The sequence below is a fragment of the Lactuca virosa genome, chromosome 7 (assembly GCF_052849685.1).
Source record: "Lactuca virosa cultivar CGN04683 chromosome 7, Lactuca_virosa_CGN04683_v6, whole genome shotgun sequence".
NCBI lineage: Eukaryota > Viridiplantae > Streptophyta > Magnoliopsida > Asterales > Asteraceae > Lactuca > Lactuca virosa.
The window spans coordinates 152,116,118-152,134,673 of NC_136432.1; the positions used below are offsets into that span (position 1 = coordinate 152,116,118).

The 18,556-nt window shown below is 39.0% G+C and overlaps 1 protein-coding gene across 1 annotated transcript; it reads right to left on the reverse strand.

Annotated features, from left to right (window-relative positions):
* Window positions 1–1,166: 1,166 nt before the first annotated feature.
* On the reverse strand, window positions 1,167–4,470 carry LOC145124668 (putative beta-1,3-galactosyltransferase 2). The gene is made up of 11 exons (XM_079060089.1): window positions 3,959–4,470; window positions 3,498–3,594; window positions 3,345–3,409; window positions 3,035–3,246; window positions 2,868–2,931; window positions 2,717–2,789; window positions 2,482–2,602; window positions 2,300–2,387; window positions 2,096–2,221; window positions 1,839–1,948; window positions 1,167–1,670 (listed from the first exon to the last, which is right to left on the reverse strand). The coding sequence occupies exons 1-11, from the start codon at window positions 4,072–4,074 to the stop codon at window positions 1,522–1,524; spliced, it is 1,221 nt and encodes a 406-aa protein (XP_078916215.1). The 5' UTR covers window positions 4,075–4,470; the 3' UTR covers window positions 1,167–1,521.
* Between the last annotated feature and the right edge of the window lie 14,086 nt (window positions 4,471–18,556).

Here is an 18,556-nt window from a genome sequence, read left to right on the forward strand (position 1 = left end):
TGTCGTTGGTCGGTGGTGGGGTCCACCCAACGCCGGCCGTATACGAGTGTACGGCCGTACACCGGTGTACGGCCGTGAACTCGGTCCTGTTCGAAGGAATTCCCGAAATTTCGTGTGGTTTTGGTTCAGACTCGAATATAGCACTCAAAATGATTTTCCAAACCTAAGGAAGTTGACGAAACCCAATAAAATAAAATTTTATTAACGGAAACTGGAAAAGGGTTCGGGTTGTCACACTAGATCAAGACTTCATTTTCAGTTTTTCCGTTCTCTCCCAAACAATACATTCCCTTTGACCACTCTCTCATCCTCGTGATCTTGTCTTCCACCTCCCGAGCTCATGTCATCTGAACTTGCTATGACTTCATCTATTCCGCCCCCAAACTATTATTTTTTTCCTTTCTGCCTATGCAACTCTTACTATTTAAACATGCTCAATCTTTTAACCTCACATGACACGACATATTTCAAGGTATACCCTAACACGAAACCCAACACGAACTCGACACGAAAGTAAACGGGTTGACACGACACGACACATTAATTAAACGGCTCGGGTTAGGGTCAAGCACTTTCAACCCTTTAGTGTTTCGACACGACACGACGCGATTGCCTACCTAAAACAAATTTACAAAACTTGTCTACACTCGAGAAAGGTATATAGTCTTATATGTATATTTCAACATAACATTTTTTTATATCAGCTTCTAGGAAATAGGTTTAAGGGCATACTTGATGGGGATGTAAGTCTTGGGGAAAAATGACCCTTTCTGAAAATATGGCATTTTTAGTGTTTGAAATGAAAATCTTTTGCGTATTTTGAAGAAAAAAACAGGCTTCACGATCATGATAAATAGATGGTGGACCATTTGTATTCCTTCACAGAGAATTCACGAAACAATAATGTTACAGTTTCAAACGATTTAACTTAAATCACTTCCCATATTTAATGAATTTCGTGTTCATAAACGAAATCACTTGTGTCAAGTACGTTAACTCGTGAATTCACGAGACTTCCTCACGAATATGGCGATCATTTTGTGATAGAATTGTAAAAGATGGTTGTCTTCTAAGTTCTAACATTACATAATTAATCGAATTCGACCCCGTATTGAATTACTCACATTACAAAATATGTTTCTCATGTCACAAAGCTTTTCACCCAATAAAATCCAAACAACAAAATCTTTTTTATTGCTCAAAAATATTCCGTTGATGTTTTTTGTTTGCTTCATTCCATATCAATATCTTTTCGTTCCCAACAACTACAACATTTTCAACGTAATCTAAAGATTACAAACTTAAATTTCACAATCTGCTAAATGCATCGTACCCATGAAGCTTATTGTGCCAAAACAATATTTACCCAAATCAAAAAGAAAACATCGGGTACTTCCTCTTCACCTAAAATCGAGTGGCACCCTCTCACCATCAAACTCACGGGGGTTTTCTCTTCAAGTATGGTTATAAAGAAAGATAATGTTTTTTCTAAAGATTTACACCTCTTTGACATCATCATCATCAGAAAGATGCACTCCAAAGAGCATCCTCCCCTTCCCCACACCGCTTGTGAACCTCCTTGATCCTATCAGCAGACCTGCAAATCCCACTACAACTCCAGTCGAAAGACGCCACACATATGTTCCCTGCTTGAGCCTTCCACTCACAATCTACACTCACAAGAAACATTCATATTGTGAGATACATGGAGTCGATGATTTTCTCTTCAAAAGAGTCGGATAGCAGACTCCAACATATATAGAGTCAGATGAGACTGTGTCTAGCTGATGTGGGATACTAACACAGATAATCAACATATATACAAGAAAATTACTTACCAGGTGGTGTCCCACAACATAGCCTTCTATCATCAATGTGCTCCACGTCTAGTCCAATGAACCATGATCCTAGAGATACATCCTCATTCACGTATTTGTGTAGTACGTTCCTAAAAGATTCAAAAGTTAGATACCAAAAAAGTGAATTTTGTCCTGCTGACATCAGTCCAGTCATACCAGGCACAGTACAACACAGTACAACATGTTCTGTCATGTCATGTTTTGTGTAACAAATGGGGATAATTGATCCCACTTACTGGTTTATTGAGATATAAGTGGCTAAATCTTTTGATATGGCGTATAGTTGTCCAGTGGCATGTCGGAAATACTTGTTTCCTTCCTCACCAAATTTCCAGTGCTCAGGCTCGTGATATCTCACTCCTCTTTAAGAAAAAAAAAGTCAATGCTCGAAAACCACAATAGTCAACATTCAAACTAACACAGAAAAAGCTTTGGCTTACTTGTGAGCAAGCACAGGACCAGATTTCATGCATCCAATGTACACTCGGGGATTCAACCGATGCTTAGCTAAGGTTGCTCCAAGTGTCGCTGTAATCACAACCACAAACTTGTGACAAGAGGAAAAAAAAAAACTAACAAAATATTTTTAAAAAAAAAAGAAAAGGTCATATTATAACTTTACCTATATTTACATGCACGTCGTCATCAACCTTGACATAGAAATCAGCATCCCACAAAGCAACAGCGGTTGTAAAATATGTTTTTGTTTTGGCAGATAGTTCAAGGTATCCCTCAATATGCTCCTGCTCACATCCATTTATATCAGTATTGGTGTGTAATTAATCAGTCTCTAATACTTTAGTTACTTAGTTACAGATGCCTAATTTTCTTGTAGTGGAGAAGTAATTTTATTTTACCAGCCTCAAGAAATCCCCATGCTTTCTATCTTCGGCTTCAATAGCTCTATCAAGAATACCACCGGATGTAGCACTGGAAAACAACATCAAACATCAATACAATACATGTTTTAGTGCATAGCTATTAAATAGCAAAATAGTTGTTGCATACCCATGACCTATAACAAATCGCATAACAATACCCTTTTCTTCCTCTAGTTTCCTAAGTTTATCACCTGGAGTTTATAAAACATAAAAAAGATTCAAGATTCAAGATTCAAGATTCAAAAAGAAAAAAGATTGTTTAGATTAGATAAAAAGCACGGAAGCATGAACAACCTTGAGGCATCCAAGTAGCACGTACAGAATCCCTTCTCTTTCGGCTGCTAAAAGCAGTATTAACGCCTATAACCATTAGATATTTTCTTTTCTTAATGGGCTCAGGTAACATTAAATCATCAGATATAGGAGATCCTGTAAGTATAGAATCTTGCATTGCTCTTGCAGCTGCTAGTTCCATCTCTAAGCTTGAAATTGTTTTATCTAGTGTTCTGCATAAGTTATATCAACAAGAAAAAAAAAATCAGCAAAGTCAAACATGTTTTTTGTCCTTGGACTAGAACGAAAGGATAGGGACAAGGAAGCTTACTGGACTGCATTATGTGTTTTTGAAACTTCACGGATTATATCTTTGGAATCCCTCCTAACGTCCTTCTAATGAGAGCATAAAAAAGGAAAATGTGATTAATAATATACAGATGAGATGAATAAAAAAGAAACTAAATAGATTTTTTTTACTCACTAGTCTTGTGTCACAACCATCTGCTAGGACTTTAATTTGTTCATATTCAGTTCCAGTTGGTTTTGATAGCTCTTTAGCTTCAGGCTCGATCCACAATCTAACACCATAAACACTTAATCTCATTAATCTCGTTCCTTTGGTAAATTATATTTTTCTGGATCTTGTTGATCTAGTTCGTTTGTAAGGATAAAGAATATGTAAGCAATACTGAACTCTAAACCCATATCAAGATCAGCAAAAGTTACAAGATTCAAGAATCTGTAGACAAGAAATGATTGCTAAATCCGTCCATTAAGATCACTAAATTTTAAAAGGAATCACGAATTTAAAGAAACCATTTTCATAATCATTTGACGCACATTTCAAAGATTATCAAAAAGTAAGATATGAGGACTCAATGATTCCAATATAAACCCTCCATTAAGTGGTGTGTGGGGTCAGTAAAAGAAAGAGAAGAAAACCTGTCCGTAAAGAGCATTCCGGCGAAGAAGCAACCGGCACACAAGAATAGGGTCAACTGTCTTGACATCAAACTTCTTGAATGCGACTCTCCACCACCTCTGTTCTTCCAAGACATTATCGTAATCTTCACTCTTGCAACACCGATAAATCAAGCAACTAATCTAAGTTCAACTCAATCAAAAATAGAGATAATCAGATCGAGGAACAGTGTTATGACTTCAAAACTTCAATCAACAGGTCAATTGACGGGAGGAAGCCCTAGATCAAATGATTCTGTGGACTGAACACTGGAGTTTGGTTGAATTTAGTGCTCCTTGTGGTTTGAGGAATCAAGAAGATTGGGATTTTGAGATGGAAAAGGTGCGATTGGTACAGTTTCTTGGTGTCTGATACTGTCGATGCGATGCGTGGCTTCAAATTTGGGGAAGGATGGTTGAAAGCAGATGGTGGTGCGGTGGAAAATAGACATTATTTAAGGAGAGTAGACCCACCCACACCAACAGAAAGTGAAACAGCAAATGCTGCTGTCTTGTGAAATTTCTAGTCTTTTATATTTTTGCCGCTAATACAGAAATTAAATGTTAAACATATTTATATATTATTATAAGATGATCTTTAAATATTATTAAAAAAAACTTTATAACATCTTCTTAAACAATCAGGTTTTAAGATTTTTCATCCTTAGAACACTTTATGACATCATCTACCAAAATTTTGGTAAAAACTTTTTTTTTGTCTAAAGGTAACTTACAGTGTTATCCTTAATATCACCTACCAAAATTTTGGTAAAAACTTTTTTTTGTCTAAAGGTAACTTACCAGGAGCGGACACAGGATTTCACAGTAGGGGTTGCACGGAAAAGTTAGGGGTTGCACGATAGTAGAAAAAATAAAAATTTTAAAAGATTTCGAAAAAATTTCCACTGCCGCCAGAAAAGTTAGGGGTTGCCGGTGCCACCGGTGACCCGGCCAAAATCCGCCCCTGTAACTTACAGTGTTACCCTTAATACCCGTGAATTTACATAATAAAGATTATATCAAATCTCATAAAATCAGCAGCTTAATTATAGAATCTTTATTCACGTTTTCTAATATTTAATTGTTTACCATATTAAACCTTCTAATTGATTTTAATTAATCTTATACATAGTAAATTGTTTTTCATTAATCAAATGATATCTTTGTAAAAAAAATGAACTTATAAGGGTTCTTATCTTTTATTTCAAATTTAAATTTAAAATACATTTCAATTTATTTATTTCATCTTTTTCATCGTTATATATCTTCTATACATAATACATAATTCTAACATTTTTATTTTTCGATTTACGCAGGAACAGTTGACATATTTCCTCTGTAGAAAAATAAAATAGAGCAAAAACTTTTCCAGCCTTATCATCGACGATCAACGATATTTCTTCTATGCTTTATCATTTTCTGTTTCACACTTTCAATTCCTATTATCAAATCATTACATATTTTCATGAACTCGAACCTCAATCTTCACATTAATCTAATTAGTTGTTTTAATAGATTTGTTTCCAATAAAACTATTTACTTTGATTTTATTTGTTTTCCTTCTACTATTTAATGCATTTGTCAATGTTGTTAATTTTTTTGTTTAAACTAAAACTTCTGAATTAAAAATAGTTTCAATTTCACACACTTTTGCCTTTATGGAAATCAATTGTAACGACCTAAAAATCAAGGGTAAAAATTTCATTTTTATTATAGTCAAATACAATTGTTACTTAATCCAATCATTCAAAAACATTGTTTAATTAAAACATTTATCAGAGTTACATCCCCAAAATCACATAATGCGGAAAACACCGGTGTGGGCGATGCGATCAAGTCGGACTCTTCCTTTCCAAACCAATGATACATGAAACCATAAACAAAACTGTAAGCACGAAGCTTAGTGAGTTCCCCATATAATCCACATAACCTCATAAAACATATCAATCACATAGGTCATATCAATCACATAAGCCATATCAATCACATAAGTCATGCATATAAGCATATAAGGATGATGTGGGCTCCTCCCAGGGTCTTACTCCAGGATGTCGTGGGCTTCCCCCAAGGTCTTACTGATAGGTTTTATACAAACAATCCTATGTGTGCATGCAACCCTAATTGGATCTATGTTTTCACTATAAGACATACAACTATATGAACACAAAATAAACCCTAGCATGCTTCTATAATTTTCGAAAAACATATAGAAGTGTAGAAGACATACCTTTGTTGTTATATTGCAATAACAACTAGTTTCCTTGATCTCTTGAACTCTTGAAAGCAAGCACCACAATTGTAGTGCCTCTAATGGCTCACAAACACCTTGAAGCAAGAAGACAATTAAGAGAGAGAGGGGAAGGATGCTAATTTCGGCCCTAGGGTTTCCCTTGGAATCAAGTGGCCTAAAATTGAAGCATAGGGCATCTATTTATACTGTAGGGTGCTAGGGTTTCAGTCTAAACCCTAATGGATAGCTTAGCCACCAAGCAGCCCAAGGAACCTTCTGGAATGAGGCCCTTGGACGAAAATATGATGATCCCTCATCATAATTTCGTTCCCCCTTAGTCCATAAGGTTTCCCAGCCCAAAACTCAACTATCACACATTTGACAGTTTATACCCCTTTATTTAATTAATCTCTTTTAGTCACCAAATTAATTCCTAATTAATTTATGACTAATACTAATTAAATAAATATGATTTCTCCTTTAATATATTATTCTTATAATATATTAATAAACCATAATATCTTCTCTCTCATATCAAATTACCTTGTCAAGTTGCTTTGGTGAAGGCAACCCAAAAGGACCATGCACACTCGGGTCAAGTACATACCAAATATAGTTACGGACTTAGACACAAATCCAACAGTCTCCCACTTGGATAAGTCTAGTAACCACATCTCACATATGACTTCCGTATCCGATTAGCAATCGTAGCTTTCAATAGCCGCTGTCAACTCTGACCAATAATCTGTCCTTCAGATAAGGGATCGTATAATCCTCTGTTCTAGATATCATGCTAACAATACTTATTGTTTAGCATTTTATTTCTTGATCTCTGATTTGTTCGACATAGAACTCAGTTGAACACATCAACTTCATCCTGACCGGGCCCGGCACATAAGTCAAACCAAATCATCAAGTGGCCAAGATATCGCTTTTATTCTCATAGAATAAAAGGAACAGAAAAACGTCGACTAATATGCCTTTATCATTTACTAGTTAAACCACACACAATAATGTGTTTTATAACATCAAGTTACTGATGCGTTTTCGCATTATCAATGTATAATCAACCAGCAAACAATAACCATATCTCTAGGTTTAAAGATTATATGATATTATCATCTTGCGATCACTTGTGATAACATTCATGAAGTGATACCAGCAAGTGTGGGTCTATTCCAATGCTCAATACAAATTTCATAAGCACTCATAAACTTTGCAGCAAACCTTTGCTATGTCTAAAACTTTTCAGACAATCTACAAACAAATTTATGACAATCTTCCTTCATATCTACTTCCAACATATGAACGATTGTGGACTGTTCGAATAATCTTATTATTCAGGAAGTCAAAACATGCAAAATTGAAACAATAGATAAATAATCAACACAAGATAGAAGCTTTCTTATAAATAACACACCTTTATTTAATCATCAAATGTTGAATACATGATCATCCATTACAAGTTTCCTACCTATCTAATCTAAACTAATATCGTCCTTCAGCCCTACGCTCCTAGCGTGCTGCAAATGTTTAACCCTACTCAGTCCCTTCGTGAGGGGATCTGCTGGGTTATCTTCTGACGATACCCTCTTCACAACGAGGAGTCCCTCTTCTACCCGATGTCTAATAAAATGGTATTTCCTGTCGATATGTCGAGATCTGCCATGATCCCTTGGTTCCTTGGTTAAGGCAACCGCTCCTTCATTATCACAGAAAATTTCCATGGGCTCCTTTATGGATGGCACAACTCCAAGGTCTCCAATGAAGTTCTTCAACCATATAGCCTCCTTTGACGCCTCGCTTGCCGCAATGTACTCTGATTCGCACGTTGAATCAGCTACGGTTTCTTGCTTGGAACTTTTCCAAGTCACTGCTCCTCCATTCAGGGTAAAGACCCAGCCTGACTGCGATCGGTAATTATCCCGATCTGTCTGGAAACTTACGTCACTGTACCCTCGCACCCTTAAGTCATCACTCCCACCCAGGACTAGAAACCATTCCTTAGTCCTTCGTAGGTACTTAAGAATATTCTTGACAGCAATCCAATGTGCCCTACCAGGATTCCCTTGATATCTGCTGACCATGCTCAAAGCGAAAGCCACATCAGGGCGAGTACAGGTCATAGCGTACATAATTGAGCCAACTGCGGAAGCGTAAGGTACTCGGCTCATATCAGCTATTTCTGCCTCTGTACTCGGGCTCTGAGTCTTACTCAGTTTGGTATTGCATTGGATTGGTAACTCCCCTTTCTTGGAATTTTCCATACTAAAACGTTTTAGTACCCTTTCCAAGTATGTATCCTGACTGAGTCCTATCAGTCTCTTACTTCTGTCTCTCACTATCCTTATTCCCAGAATATATGCAGCCTCTCCGAGGTCCTTCATAGCGAAACACTTCCCAAGCCAGGACTTGACCTCCTGCAATGTTGGGATGTCGTTTCCTATGAGTAGTATGTCATCGACATACAATACGAGGAAGCTCACTATACTCCCACTGGCCTTGACATATACACATGACTCATCTTCATTTCGCAGAAAACCAAACTCTTTGACCTTCTCGTCAAAACAAAGATTCCATCTGCGAGACGCTTGCTTTAATCCATAAATGGATTTCTCAAGCTTGCACACTCTATTTGGATGCTTTGCATCGACAAAACCCTCTGGCTGATTCATGTAAACATCCTCAGCCAACTTCCCATTTAGGAAAGCAGTTTTTACGTCCATCTGCCAAATTTCATAATCATGAAACGCAGCTATCGCAAGCATTACCCTAATAGACTTTATTTTCGCAACTGGTGAGAAGGTCTCATCATAGTCAACTCCAGGAGTTTGAGTAAAGCCCTTCGCGACCAATCGCGCTTTATAAGTGTGCACTTTCCCATCCATGTCCGTCTTCTTCTTGAAGATCCACTTGCACCCGACCGTCTTACGACCTGGCACATTGTCAACCAAATTCCAAACTTGGTTGTCATACATGGACTGAATCTCGCTATCCATTGCCTCTTTTCATTTAACAGACTCTGGGCCTGCCATGGCTTCCTTGTAGCTGTTAGGTTCGTCCAAATTTACTAGTGTACTATCACTAATAAACGTATCCCCGTCAGTAGTAATATGGAAACCATAAAACTGGGGTGGAACAACAACTCTACTTGAACGTCTAAGAGGTAAGGACTGGTCAATAGGTTCAACAGGAGTTTCCTCCTCAGGTTGCATGCCAGTGTCAGAGGTTCCTTCTTCTCCTGACTCTTGAAGCTCTTCAAGGTCAATTTGACTCCCACTGTCTTCTTGGCTTATGAGTTCTCTTTCTCTGAAAACCCCTCTCCTAGCAACAAAGACAACATTGTCATTTGGTCTATAGAAGAGATAACCAAAAGACTTATGTGGATAGCCGATGAAATAACACTTCTCACTACGAGGTTCTAGCTTGTCGTGAGTCTCTCGTCTTACGAAAGCTTCACAACCCCAAACCTTGATATGTGCTAACGAGGGAGCTTTCCCTGTCCACATCTCGTGAGGTGTTTTGGTAACCTTCTTGGTGGGAACTAAGTTAAGGATATGGGCGGCAGTCTCCAAGGCATACCCCCAGAATGAGATTGGTAACGAAGCACGACTCATCATAGAGCGAACCATGTCCAACAAGGTTCGATTACGTCTCTCAGCTACACCATTCAATTGTGGCGTTCTAGGAGGCGTCAATTGTGAAACTATTCCACACTCTTTCAGATAGTCGTGAAACTCAAGACTTAGGTACTCTCCCCCTCGATCAGATCGAAGCATCTTGATTTTCCTGCCCAACTGATTCTCTACTTCATTCTTGAACTCTTTGAACTTTTCAAAGGTTTCTGACTTCTGCTTGATTAAGTAAATATATCCATATCTGCTATAATCATCTGTAAAAGTCACGTAGAAGCGACAAGCGTCCCTTGTGGTGGATCTAAAGGGTCCACATACATCTGTGTGTATGAGATCCAATACACCCTCACCCCTTTCACATGTGCCAGTAAAGGGTGACTTGGTCATCTTCCCAAGTAAACAAGACTCACACACGTCATCGTCCCTAAGGTCGAAAGACTCCAAGACTCCATCCTTTTGGAGTTGGGCTATGCGTTTCTTGTTCACATGGCCAAGGCGACAATGCCACAAGCATGCTTTGTCCAAACTTGTGGACGAATCAATATTCAAAACGTCATTTCCTAAATTATCAATAACTAACACAGATTCATAAATCCCATTACAAGGTAATGCATTGAAATAAAAGACACCATTCAAATAAGCATTAATAGAACCATTACTATTATCAAATGAATATCTGAAACCTTGTCTAAACAAACCATGAAAAGAAATGATGTTTCTTGCCATATCTGGCGAATAGCAACAATTATTTAAATCTAGCCCTAACCCATTACTCAACACTGAGGAATAAACTCCGATCTTGGTTACTGGTGAAGACTTCTTGTTTCCCATGATCAAGCTTATCCTTCCATGCTCCACTTCCCTACTTCTTTTTAGGCCCTGCATATCAGAACAAATGTGGTAACCACACCCTGTATCAAGAACCCATGAAGTAGCAAATGATGAGTTATTAGATTTAATTAAATACATACCTGCGAAGGTGGGTTTTATCTTCCCATCCTTAATATCTTGCAGATATTTAGGGCAGCTTCGTTTCCAGTGGCCCTTCTGGTGGCAATAGAAGCACTCTGCTTCCTTGGGGTCAGAAGAGGGCTTAATAGAACCTGCTTTGGTCCCACTAGAAGAAGAACCATCTTGGGTCTTACCCTTATGGTGGCTCTTGTAAGGAGCCTTCCTCTTCTTTCCCTTTCCTTGGCCAATTGCCAACACAGGAGCAGCTACAGTAGAGGATGATGCAACAGATTTGTCCTTGAGGTTGCTCTCAGCTGTCCTCAGGAGCCCTTGAAGCTTACTTAGGGTGACCTCTTCCTTATTCATGTGGTAGGTCATTCTGAACTGGCTGTAGCAGGAAGGCAAGGAGTGGAGGATGATGTCGATAGCCAAATCCTCATCAAACTTAACATTAAGTTTGAGAAGACGATCAACATATCTTTGCATTCTTTGCAAATGAGCAGTTAGGGATTCTCCACTCCCCATCTTAGCGGTGATCATGTTGGTGATGATCTCATAGCGCTCTTGCCTCGCGCTCTGGTGGTACCTGTCCAGCAAATCTTGATGCATCTCATATGGATACATGTCCTCATAGGACTTTTGGAGTTCGAGGTTCATGGTGGCCAACATGATGCAATGAACTTTCGTTGCATCACGCTCGTGGGCCTCAAAGGCGGCCATCTCTTCAGGAGTAGCTTCTTCTGGGTTGATCCTTTCAAGCTTCTCGTCTAGGACATATTCTTTGTCCTCATAACGAGTTATCATGCGAATGTATCTCATCCACTCGTTGAAGTTCGAGCCATCAAATGTCACCTTTTGACACAGGTTCATCAGCGAGAATGACCCAGAAGTGTTGTTGTTTGCGTTTGCGTTTGACATCTGAAATAGAAAGGAACAAAGTTTGATTAGAATGAATCCCTAATTAAACACCCACATGAGAAATTAGGGCTAGGATCCAACAACATTATTTACAACTTAGAAAAGGGATGCCGTAATCTAAAAGTAAATAATTTGAAGGTAAGTGAATGACGATTCACTAATTTTCACCATGAAAAACGAAAGAGGTTAGGTTTTAAATGTATTTGAAAATTCCTAGATTTCTTTTGAGATTCATTGAACATTTCAATGGCATGTTTAAATCTCGATATGCACTTCAAATTTGCGACTGGGATGCCGAGGATCGCAAACAAGTTTGTGAATAACCATGCGAATCATCATGGTGCACTCAATGTCTTCATCACCTAATCAATGTGCTGGTTAGCCACGCACGCTCCATTGATCTATGATAAGACATCGAGCCACCCTTTGTCACCAATGTCAATCCCAATTTAGTGTGCTGGTTAACCACGCACGCTCCACTAACGTTTGACAGGGGTACAAAGTGTAATTCCATGGAATAGCATCATTTTCACATTTTACCCTAAAGTAACTAAGAGTGGGAATTTGTAAAACAATGTAGTTACTTTAATATTTCCATTATACTTATAATGAGGAATTAAGTGCCCTATCCTATCCGTTCGGCTAACGACCCTCCACCAGTCAAGCAAGCGGTAGATGTGAGTGTACATCCATTAAGCGCCATTTTATAGGCAGCAACCTTATACCCACCTTATAGACTGGCTTCGTGAATGAGGCCTACTAGCGATAAGACTAGCTTATTCTTATACATATATATAATAATTAATCTTATAATATCATAATTGTATAAGGGTGTATTTTAAAACATTTTAAAATACTAGTGTCTTTGTTGCATTTAAAATTTTCGAAAATTAGACAATTTAATTTAAAATTTTAAACACCAAAATTCTTTGATTTAATAATTATCAAAATTAAACAATTAATTTAAATTATTAAATCATGAAGGATTATCATAAAATTAAACAATTAATTTATCCTAATCCTTTTTATCCCCTAGATTTCGAAATTTATGGAAAGGATAATTCAAGATCTTCAATTATCTAGTTTAAACAATTAAGTTGATAATCACAAAGATGGCATTATCCAAATCCCTAAAATTTTGGGATCTTGTCTTGGGGGGCAAGGGATTTTCGAAATCCCTAGGGTTTCATAACCCTAATTTCGAAATTTGGAGGCTAGGCAAAAAAAAAGTTTAAGAACCCTACAAAAAATCGCCAACTAGGGTTTCTTAACCCTATTTTCGAAAACCACCAAGCCTTAGGGTTTACTTGCCATAAACCCTAATTTGTCAAATTCATAATATGTATCAAATCAAATTGAAAACAAAAACCAAAGGCTCTGATACCACTGATAGGTTTTATACAAACAATCCTATGTGTGCATGCAACCCTAATTGGATCTATGTTTTCACTATAAGACATACAACTATATGAACACAAAATAAACCCTAGCATGCTTCTATAATTTTCGAAAAACATATAGAAGTGTAGAAGACATACCTTTGTTGTTATATTGCAATAACAACTAGTTTCCTTGATCTCTTGAACTCTTGAAAGCAAGCACCACAATTGTAGTGCCTCTAATGGCTCACAAACACCTTGAAGCAAGAAGACAATTAAGAGAGAGAGGGGAAGGATGCTAATTTCGGCCCTAGGGTTTCCCTTGGAATCAAGTGGCCTAAAATTGAAGCATAGGGCATCTATTTATACTGTAGGGTGCTAGGGTTTCAGTCTAAACCCTAATGGATAGCTTAGCCACCAAGCAGCCCAAGGAACCTTCTGGAATGAGGCCCTTGGACGAAAATATGATGATCCCTCATCATAATTTCGTTCCCCCTTAGTCCATAAGGTTTCCCAGCCCAAAACTCAACTATCACACATTTGACAGTTTATACCCCTTTATTTAATTAATCTCTTTTAGTCACCAAATTAATTCCTAATTAATTTATGACTAATACTAATTAAATAAATATGATTTCTCCTTTAATATATTATTCTTATAATATATTAATAAACCATAATATCTTCTCTCTCATATCAAATTACCTTGTCAAGTTGCTTTGGTGAAGGCAACCCAAAAGGACCATGCACACTCGGGTCAAGTACATACCAAATATAGTTACGGACTTAGACACTAATCCAACACTTACACCTATGTGTCATGGGCTCCCCACATGGTCTGACATCCAAATGCCATGGGCTCCCCCCATGGTCTTTACCTAGAAAACTATGGGCTCCCCCACATGGTCTTACATCCAAGTGTCATGGGCTCCCCCCATGGTCTTTACCTGGAATGCCATGGGCTCCCCCACATGGTCTTACATCCAAGTGTCATGGGCTCCCCCCATGGTCTTTAATGCAAATATCACATAAACAACTAGCATACCACATAACATATAACCAACTAGTATACCACATATTACTACATCAACTAGTGTACCACATATCAAAAAATGGGTCGGCCTTGGTGCCTTCGACCCATTGGTATGGTGAGGAGACTCACCTCACACTGCCGAAGTCCCACGGGTAAAACTCTAGCTGCTGGATGATAGATTCCCGAACTGTCAACATCAAAACAACACCCAATTAATAATTGGTTTCCAATACATAACCTTAAGTCCATGTTTGGGGTAAAAAGACTACTTTACCCCCAAGCTAGCTTGATCCAAGCCCAAGGCCCAAACACACACTCTGAAGGCCCAAAAATCAATAAATGAACCAAGGCCCAACATATTGCCCAATTTTCCAAATTGGGCCCAAACCTCTACATGGTCTTACCTTAAGGCCCAACCATTTATTCTAGTCAAAACCCTTAGCATTCCGATGGCCCAATATCTCATAATCATCATGGCCCAATTATGGCCCACCTATGGCCCAATTTTCCAAATTAGGCCCAAGCCTTTCCAATGGGCCTTATCCTAAAGCTCAATAATTTCCTTAGTCCATAAACCTATTTCTATTTGGCCCATCAATAAGCCAATCACCAAAGCCCAAAAGAAGGCCCAACTTGAAGCCCAAACATAATTAGGGTTTTTCGCATAAAATGACGATTAGGGTTAGGTGTTCTTACTTAACCCATTAAGGACTTAATCCATTAAGTCCATCACTCCACTAGGCCAAACATACAATGTGGTCAGGCTTAATTCATAATTCCAATCCAATGGTCTAAAATGTGGGTCCCGGCAAATCCAAAACTCATATTTCCAAAATTAGGGTTTTCTAAACCCTAATTAGGGTTTCCAACCCAATTGTAAGCCAATTAGTCAACTAGTTTTGTTTTTACGTTAATTAATGTTAATTAAATCAGGCATCACCCACTACCACCATGGGTAGTGGTAGTCAACGGCGGCTCACGGCGGCGGCCACCACCTCATGGTGGTGGTGGTTATGATTTTAGGCCAAAACAACACCAAAAGCACTCCAAACATCAATCCAAACGCACCCGAAAGCCCACAACCACCAGAGATGGTGGCTAGCAGTGGCGAAACGGCAGCAGAAAGCGACAGCCACCACCTCACAGTGGTGGTGATTAGTTTCCTTCGGTTTCCTAGCCAAGAGAAATCCATATAGAATTAAACTCATGAAATACGTTCGTACACACACCAATCACGCACACCACCACCTCCTCATGGTGGCTGGTGGCGAGGGAAGAAGACGGTGTGGCGGCAGCCACCATGGTTGGCTGCCATGGTGGTTGTTCTCAGGTTTATGGCCAAACAAACATGCCCACAACAAAAATAACTCAAAGGTTCAAACATACATTCGAAACACACGTTGGGATGCACCCAACAACCACCTTCAGAATAGGGAATGTTGACCGGAGCATGGGAGAAAGGTCATACGAGTGGCGGCGGTGATCGTGGCTGAGGCGTAACACCGAAGAAACGAGAAAAAGGCTGAACCTGCGACAGCAGCAGCAGCAACAACCTATGTGGAATGAAGGGTATCCGCTCTTGGTCCTCGCCTTCGGCGGCGACGGGGGTGACAACTTTGGTTGACAGCTCACATCAGCGGCAAGGCATCGGTTGTTAACGTGTAACATCCCAAAATTCAAGACCAAAAATTTCATTTTTAATTAAGTTATTATAAAACCAATTAGTATAGAAACATCCATAATAACATTCTATGTCAAAACCAAAGTGTCAATAATGAAAACATGTTAACATAAAACAATATCAGAGTGTAATCCCAAGGATCTCATATGCAGAAAACATAGTGTGATGCGCTTCGATCGAGCCGGCTCCTTTCCTTTGAAAACGAAGTACCTGAAACCAAAATTGTAAACCGTAAGCACAAAGCTTAGTGAGTTCCCCCATCATACCACATACCATATACACATAACGTCAATTTCTCGGTATCTTTCAACCGGTATCTGACTGGCATAACTGGAAGCCGGACTCCCCTTTGGTATCTTTCAACCGGTAACCGGGAGCTGGCCTCCCCTTCGGTATCTTTCAACCGGTAACCGATGACTATTTCTGTCACACCCCGAAACCGTGATGGCGGAATCGTTCCGGGGTGGAGGACGTCATGCGTAGTATCACAACAATTGTATCATAGCAAGCATAGTAAACACAACCAGACATTGAATACATATATGAAAAAGGTTTACATTGTTTAATACATAGTTTCGTTCATATCAAAAGCAAAATAGAAAGACGTGACTCTAACGCTCCGACTTCTCCGGACACTTGGAAGTAAATGTCTACTAATTCCCTGAGAATACAAGCAGTTTTGAAGAATATCAGCATAAAGCTGGTGAGTTCATAAGCATTTAGTTCTGATGAAAAAGAGTTCTTTGAATCCTTTTGAAAAGTGTTCCTCAAGAAAATCCTATATTTTCTTATGAAAAACGTGTTTGAAAAACCCATTCCTTCCATGACCGGGTTATCCCGGGAAAATCCTATATTTTCCCCAAAGGTTGATGATTGATTATCCGTTCTAAACTGAGGTGTGCAAGTATCTACTATACTCGAAAAACAGTTTTCTTTTAAAAACCCTGGTTACACCCAGAGAGGTATATTAGCCTTATTACATAAATAAAACTAAATAAAAGAAAAATCGTGATGAACTAAGTCCTGAAGGTATTATTAGTAATACCCTCCAGTAATCTATCGATTATTACTTTGAGGTTAGTTCATTTGATTCATTATTACAAAAGTAAATCTCTGTTATCTAGGTTGTGAGTTTTATAACCATACATTAACTTGATACGGCACGTATGGGGGCCAATATCATTTATGACTTTGTCACCCGTAGACCTGCCGGTCCCACTGTAGCTAGCAGCGAGGTGCAGGATAGTCAGTCTCGTATAGATCTATACACAACAGTCATGCTCTCCCTCCAAGAGATTTTGGTCATAAGTGCTAGTCCTACACTCTGATTCTGTGGGAGTTTTACCAAGGACGTGTCTCCAACTTAGACTAACAAATTTACAAGTAATAATACTGAAAATCCTGCTTATGATTTGCATGAATCCTCTATAAAATAATACATTTTACTACATGATTCACAAGTTCATTGTTCTAGTTTTGAACATTGTTTCTACGATTTGATTTCTTAATCGTTTGGTAAAACTGTTTTTCCGTGTTAAAAGCATGCTGAAGGTATAATTATCTTAAACAAAATAATATATTTTGAGTACAAGTTTCCTTGTACTTTTGCTTGTATTCCCCCCCCCCTGAAAACATGAAAAACTCGGAAAAACGTAGGGGTATGAACTCACCTCGGGTGATTTGAATGAAGGATCGACACGAAAAGATGGGTGTTCAAGTGGAGCCTTGAACACGATTTGATCCTAATTAACATGCAATGATACATAAAGGAGTCAAATGAAGGTATTTCACCACTAAATGTGATGGAGAACCACTCTAGGAACTTGGGACTACTTGCACCAAGTGTTAGAACCTTGAAGGATTGCATGAGGGGAGTGTATGGCCACCTTTAAGGTGTGTGCGGCCATGGGTGTGCGGCCCAAGGGGTGTGCGGCCGTACAGTCATGATGGAAGGTGTTCTTGGGGTGTTTCAAGGTCCATACATGCAATCCATGAAGTGTCCTAGGTCTATATTCAATTGTAGTGCAAGATAGGGGTCCTAGAAGTGTGTTTGTGGCCCTAAGATAAGTATGTGGTCGCACACTTGGGTGTGCTGCCGCACACTTGGAGTGTGCTGCCGAACAAGTGTGTGTGCGGCTGTACACAGGTGTGTGCAGTCGTACACTCCACACAAAGATGTACAAAATGCCAAATCTAGGGTGTAGCAAGGCTAGGTTCATGTCCAACTCGAATATGGAAGTCCAACTCTCACTTTGGAGGGTGTTTTAAGAGTGTGCGGTCCACCTTATGAAGGTGTGCGGCCGCACTCCTTCAAAGAGTGAAGATCATGATGATTCAAGGCTTAGGTCAATATGTCCCTCATGTATGATAAGCGAGGAGATGGAAAACTCACGTTTTTTAGGCCTTGAGAGGGTTTGCGGTTGAAGAATCTTGAGAGAGAAGGAGTAGTGTGCTGCCAAGGAGTGAAAGAAATGAAGGGAAGGGGGTCTACCCTTTATATAGGAGTAGGTATGCTGTCAACAAGTGAGTGTGCGGCCAAGAGGTGAGTGTGCGGCCGCACACCCATGCGTACGGCCGTACACTCCCCCTAAGGGTGTGTATGGCCTGATTTTATCACTCTATAGCTTGCTGACTCGTTCCTAAACTCAACCTTGGTCATACTCGATCTTAAAATCACTTAAACGAACCCTCAAACAGTGCAAGAAGTCAACATATCCAGTTTCACTTAGATTGAATTGACTAAATGTGCGAGT

What these genes read in the sequence shown, in the direction of transcription:
- LOC145124668 (XM_079060089.1), bottom strand. Translation starts at nt 4,074, where the DNA reads ATGTCTTGGAAGAACAGAGGTGGTGGAGAGTCGCATTCAAGAAGTTTG. An exon ending in TGCTACTTGGATGCCTCAAG is followed by an intron (nt 2,932 to 3,034) that starts GTTGTTCATGCT and finishes TATAAACTCCAG; the next exon opens with GTGATAAACTTAGGAAACTA. An exon ending in CGATTTGTTATAGGTCATGG is followed by an intron (nt 2,790 to 2,867) that starts GTATGCAACAAC and finishes GTTGTTTTCCAG; the next exon opens with TGCTACATCCGGTGGTATTC.